The sequence below is a fragment of the Etheostoma spectabile genome, unplaced genomic scaffold (assembly GCF_008692095.1).
Source record: "Etheostoma spectabile isolate EspeVRDwgs_2016 unplaced genomic scaffold, UIUC_Espe_1.0 scaffold512, whole genome shotgun sequence".
Lineage (NCBI taxonomy): Eukaryota > Metazoa > Chordata > Actinopteri > Perciformes > Percidae > Etheostoma > Etheostoma spectabile.
This window is the reverse complement of record NW_022605624.1, coordinates 174103-180186: the sequence shown is the minus strand read 5'-3', so window position 1 is coordinate 180186 and position 6084 is coordinate 174103. Positions and strand designations below refer to the sequence as shown.

Genomic DNA, 6084 nt, shown 5'->3' with positions numbered 1-6084 from the left:
TAATGGGCCTGCAGTCTGTAGCTATTCCCGTCGCTATGGCATTTGTTAGAGTCTCTTGCCTTTGTTTATCTCTACTTACCCACACGCTGCATCTAACGTAGTCTGCCACTGTGTATTTCGTTGAATGATTTGCTGGTACTCCGGTGATAAGAAAATTCAACTTTGCAGTATTTACAAAGCCTGTGAGCAATTAACGCGCAATAAAAAAAAATGTCGGCGTTAAGTAATTAATTAGTTAACGCATTAAATGCGTTAACTTGCCCAGCCCTAGTTTTCAGTTATTTCACACTTTTTTGTTAAGTACATAATTCCATATGTGTTCATTCATAGTTTTGATGCCTTCAGTGATAATCTACAATGTATATAGTCATGAAAATAAAGAAAACACATTGAATGAGAAGGTGGTTCCAAACTTTTGGCCTGTACTATATATATATATACACTCACCTAAAGGATTATGTAAAACACCTGTCCAATTTCTCATTAATGCAATTATCTAATCAACCAATCACATGGCAGTTGCTTCACTGCATTTAGGGGTGCCAATTGGGCATGGTTTAAATGCCACGGCCTACCTGAGCATTGTTTCTGACCATGTCCATCCCTTTATGGCCACCATGTACCCATCCTCTGATGGCTGCTTCCAGCAGGATAATGCACCATGTCACAAAGCTCGAATCCTTTCAAATTGGTTTTCTGAACATGACAATGAGTTCACTGTACTAAAATGGCCCCCACAGTCACCAGATCTCAACCAATGAGCATCTTGGGATGTGGTGGACGGGAGCTTGTGCTCTGGATGTGCATCCCACAAATCTCCATCAACTGAAAGATGCTATCCTATCATATGGGCCAACATTTCTAAGACGCTTTCAGCACCTTTTTGAATCAAGCCACGTAGAATTAAGGCAGTTCTGAAGGCAAAAGGGGGTCAAACACAGTATTAGTATGGTGTTCCTAATAATCCTATAGGTGAGTGTATGTATATATATTTCAAGTGATTTGAGATACAGGTTAATAAATAAATTAAAGTAATTTTCCAGATGGAGTCACGGGTAAATTTGTGACCGCGTTTGTTGCAATCAATTAAAAAACGTTAAAAACTGTTAAATTAACGTAGCCTACATTTGATGAAACCTGAATCAGCAACGCAGCCACTTCTGCCAACTAACGGCAGGACCTCCTGAGGAGGGATAACAAGGATCTGCACACACAAAAACAAGAATACAAAAATAAACATGTTACACTCTTTCTAAGAATCCTTTTTAATTGTATATTCTATATTGTTTTCACACTTCACTGGGACATTGCTGGGAAATTTTAGAGATGGACATATATTTTTAAACATTAAAAAAAAAAAAATATATACATATATATATTTCAAGTATTTTATTCATAAGCATGATAGTTGATGCAAGCTTTTACTTTGAAAAGTAGGCTAAGAAAAATATTTTTTAAAGTATATTTTTTAAAGTATTTTTTTAAAGTATTTTGTTTTGAAAAGTAGAAGCTTGGGGACGGCACCAGTTGGGATGGCAGAAGGAATTTTTTTAGTTTGCCTATAATCTGCATTTATTTTATAGGCAGACATATATATTTTAATATATTGTTTGTTTTTAAGTATTTTATTCATAGCATGATAGTCGATGTGAGCTTTTTATTCCAGATGCAAGCTTTTATTTTAAAAAGTAGAAGCTCGGGACGGCATGAGAATGGACGTCATGACATGGGACTCTCCAGACTGCAGCCATACACTCTTGCATAGTGTGCCCAAAACGATACAGCAAAATCTGGCCAATAGATGCCAGCAAAACCCTGGAAAGGGGCATGGACCCAACCAGTTGTGTGTTAAGTTGTAAGGTAGCTACATATATCAGAATCAGAAATCTGATATGTTGAATTTGCAGTCGGTTGCAGAATTGCATTGTTATTGCATAGTTATTGCACCTCCCTACTTTCTCACCTCGGAGATCCCTGTTGAAGTCGTGCAGCCGGCGCACCTCCAGCTCCAGCTTGTTCCTCATGGTTTTCTCCAGGGCCTCCCTCTTGGAGGAAGACTTGGCAAGGTTTTCATATGCCTCTGACACCAGCTGGATCTCTGTTTCCAACTGCCCACAGAAACAGGAGGAATGAAGACAGATTGAGTAAAGGGGATGCATCAAACTGTTACGCAAATGTGTTTATTTATCAGCTTAATATCCATATTCACATCCAACTACCGACATTGGTCAAACCTGGCCTCACCCAAACACAGTTTTACAGCCTAAGTTTCACTTTTATCTAATCTTTAACATATGTAAAACAATAGACAAACATGAGCCGAAATTGAGGAAATAGCATTGAACACCTACTTAAAACAAACTTTTCACCTGCGTAACATTGCAAAAATTAGGCATATCCTAACTCAAAACAATGCAGAAAAACTGGTCCATGCAATTGTCACTTCGAGGCTGGACTGTTATAATTCCTTTTTATCAGGATTCTCATATAGGTCCCTTTCCCTTCGGGGATCAACAAAGTATTTCTGATTAAGACTCTACAGTGGATTCCGAATGCTGCAGCTCGTGTACTGACAAGAACATCATATTTCTCTTGTATTGACTTCTCTTCATTGGCTTCCTGTAAAATCCAGAATCAATCAAAAATCCTTCTTCTTACCCTGAAAGCTTTTAATTGTCAAACAGCATAATATCTTTAAGAGCTCATGGGACCCTATTGCCCCACTAGAGCACTATGCTCCCATAATACAGAGTTACTTGTTGTTCCAACAGTCTCCAAAGATAGATTGGGGGACAGAGTCTTCAACCATCAGGCTTCTCTCCTATGGAACCAGCTCCAATTTTTAGTTTGGGAGGCAGACACCTTCACCACATTTAAGAGTAAGCTTACTTAAGTTTGGGCGCCATGCACTGCTACTGCTATTATAACTAGTCATAGTTCTATTATCTTTACTGTTAATATAATTGCCACTGTTCATCATACCATTCCATTATACCCACTGCTATAATTATTATAAGTTGTTTCTCTCTCTCTCTCTCTCTCTCTTCCTTTCCAACAGGTCGTGGGAGATGGCTGCCCACCAAGAGTCAGATTCTGTTTCTGGCTGTTTAAAGGTTTTTCCTAACCATTGTTGTACCAAATGCTTACTCTTGGGTTAATTGTCTCTGTAAATGTTAGTGTGGTCTAGACCTCTATATGTAAAGTGTCCTGAGATTACTTCTGTTATCATTTGACACTATACACAAAATTTAATTTATACAAAATGCAATATTACAGTGTACATGTGGGTACATTAGTATTATTTTAAGATAGACAAACACATTTTACCTATCCATATAGCTTTTCACCAGTACATGTTACCTTGTGCAACTTAGTGACTTTCTCGCGGCAAGTCTCCATCTCCTGCCTTAGTATCCTGTTCTCCTCCGTTAGCACATCCACCATCTGGTGGGCACGCACCATCATAGCAAAAGGCTCTCCCTGCAGGTGGGAGAAGGAGTGCGGATGGGGAAAATGTCCAGCCTGTACTGGCGATTGGGGCTGGGGAGGTTCTTGAAACTGCTGCAGCTGGTGGTGCTGCTGGTGCTGGTGCTGCTGCTGCTGCTGTTGTTGATACTGATGGTGCTGCTGATGGTGCATCCGTGAAGTGGAGCCATAGGGGTCATGAGGGAAAACGGGACCTCTTGGTGGTGGGTGAATAGGCCCAAGGGTGAAGGGTGCCCCTGGCTGGTAGGAGCTGGGAGCCTGCGTACTGCGGGGCCCCATGCTAGGAAAGGACTCACCCTGACTCTGTGGGTGCTGGTGAGGGAAGGATGGATGGGAGACACTGAGCATGCTACTTAGGGTTGAGGACTGGGTGCGGGACAAAGATCCCATGGATGTGACAGAGGAGGTGGGACTGTGCTGATGAAGGGGCCTCTGGAAGTGGACCGAACCTTCCTTACTGGACCTGAGGAAAGATCATCTGTCTGATTACACGGTTGTTATACTCAGCTGATATGTAATGTTAATGTACATAATCATAAGACATAACACAAATGTTTTAGATGGTATAGGTTGACTTGTTGTTTTTTCATTCATTATGTGTGTATTATGTATTTGCAGATATTGTTAGGGGGCCAAGCCCGAGGCTGTAGAACCCTATTGTTTTCCTAAGACAACAGTGACGGCAGTATTGAGGTGAATAAATAAGTTAGCTAGTTAGATAATTAGCTTTCCTAAGCAACAATTGACCCAAAAACCCACATTTGGCCCTATAACTCCCCTATAACTTCGAAACGTACATCGCACATTCAAAAACCCTATATCATTTTGTTCCCTGGATCCAACTAAATCTCCTAATATAGGCCACGCCCATTTCCGCCTAGACTTTTATGTGTTTTGCAATTCCATGCATGAAAAATATTCATGTTCATATGCTTCAAGCTTGCAGGAATTACGAAGTCTGTTTTTCTCAAAAACTGTAAAACTAATTAAACCTTAGTTCTCCCAGATTTTCCTAAATTGACACCAAATTTCCTCAACAAACAATTTCAGTTTTGAACTGCTGGCAGTTTTATATCCAAAAAATGAATCAGCAACTGTAACAATAATCAATATTGATATAGTTTATTTAATGTATTTTCTGTCAATAGCCTTATCAACTAATCCAGGAATCTTCAACAGGGGTCTGGGTCCTAAATCCATATAATAGGGGCTGGGTATCAATGGATGCTATAACAATATAGCATACATTAACCAAGACAATTTAATCTTTTTGTTATGACAACTTGACATTAACCTAGTAAACATTACCTGTCATAAATATGTCAAGCAAGCCTAATAATCACTTTTAACTTTAAGAAACTATTTAGCTTAAATAAGGTCGGCACTCAATGAATAAAAAGTTAACAGACCAGTTTGACAACAGTGAATGCAGTATTAATGTGATTTAATGAGCTTGACAGATGATTAGCTATAGGCTAACGTTACTTGTTGTTAAAGTAAAGTTAACCACTAACTTTAACTAGCTGTCGTTAGCTAGTTAGCTTGCTTAGCTTGTTAAATTAGCAATAAGATATGGTAGTATAAGACAATTTAAAAAAAATACAATCAGACAAGCTGCTCAACCTAGAATATAGTACCAAAAGAATCATTAAATCACCTTGGTACAGCATTTCCGGTCATCAAACTGGTCTTATAACGTTTATGACATCTTAATGACACCATTATAAAAGCATTTGAAGGTGAAATCAAAAGATTTGCAATATATATATATATATATATATATATATATATATATATACTAAATTGTTAAAATAAATTGTTACCATACATATTTTTTTAAATAACCTTTTTTCTAAACAATGAAGTTTATTGTGTCTCTCAGGAAAGATGATCCAACAGTGAGGATTTATAACAGTGAAAGCAAAGATTTAAATACTTCTGTGTTTAATTTTTGACGGCTTGTTAAATGCTTTTAAACATTAATTTCCTTAAGTCCAGTCTGATTCACCTGCTGTTTTCTTGCTCTCTAAGCGAGACTTGTTTTTGAGTAAGGTGGGAAAACACCAGCTGTGAACTGGCTTTTTGCAGCGCAAACATTTTAGCCCTCAAAAGAATGCCATCAAAGCCAAGCAGATCATGTCCTGACTTGTCCTGCCGGATGATTAAAAGTCTGCTGTACTTGTGGCTGTTTGATTCTGGTTCCTCTGGGATGAATAGAAACAGGCCCAACAGGATTTCTTCCCACCATTTTGAAAAACACTATTGGAATACCATGACAAGTAGTTACATCTTTTATGTTTGTTTTTATTATTTTCAACTTGCTTATCAATTAAACTATACACATTCTGTCACATAAATTTGGGAACAAACCCCAAGGCAGCATTTACATCTCATTGAACAATGGAACGCCACATGAACCTCATTGCATCCATTTCGGTTCAGCATTTTTCTCATTTTCCCACTTTATTTTAAAGATGCGTTGTGTGGTCCTGTACTTGCTGTGGAAACCAATAAGATGACTTATGAAGACAAACTAAATAACAAAAGCATACACTCACCTAAAGGATTATTAGGAACACCTGTTCAATTTCTCATTAA

General features: G+C 38.3%; 1 protein-coding gene across 2 annotated transcripts in view; it reads right to left on the bottom strand.

The window, feature by feature from the left end:
* amot (angiomotin) overlaps positions 1-6084 on the bottom strand; it is an 84856-nt gene that overhangs the window by 26893 nt on the left and 51879 nt on the right. For both annotated transcript variants that reach the window (XM_032511900.1, XM_032511899.1), the window contains 2 exons: positions 3361-3949; positions 1964-2108 (listed from right to left, as the gene is read on the bottom strand). In XM_032511900.1, coding sequence (XP_032367791.1) covers positions 1964-2108; positions 3361-3949 — 734 coding nt within the window. The remainder of the gene's footprint in view (positions 1-1963; positions 2109-3360; positions 3950-6084) is intronic.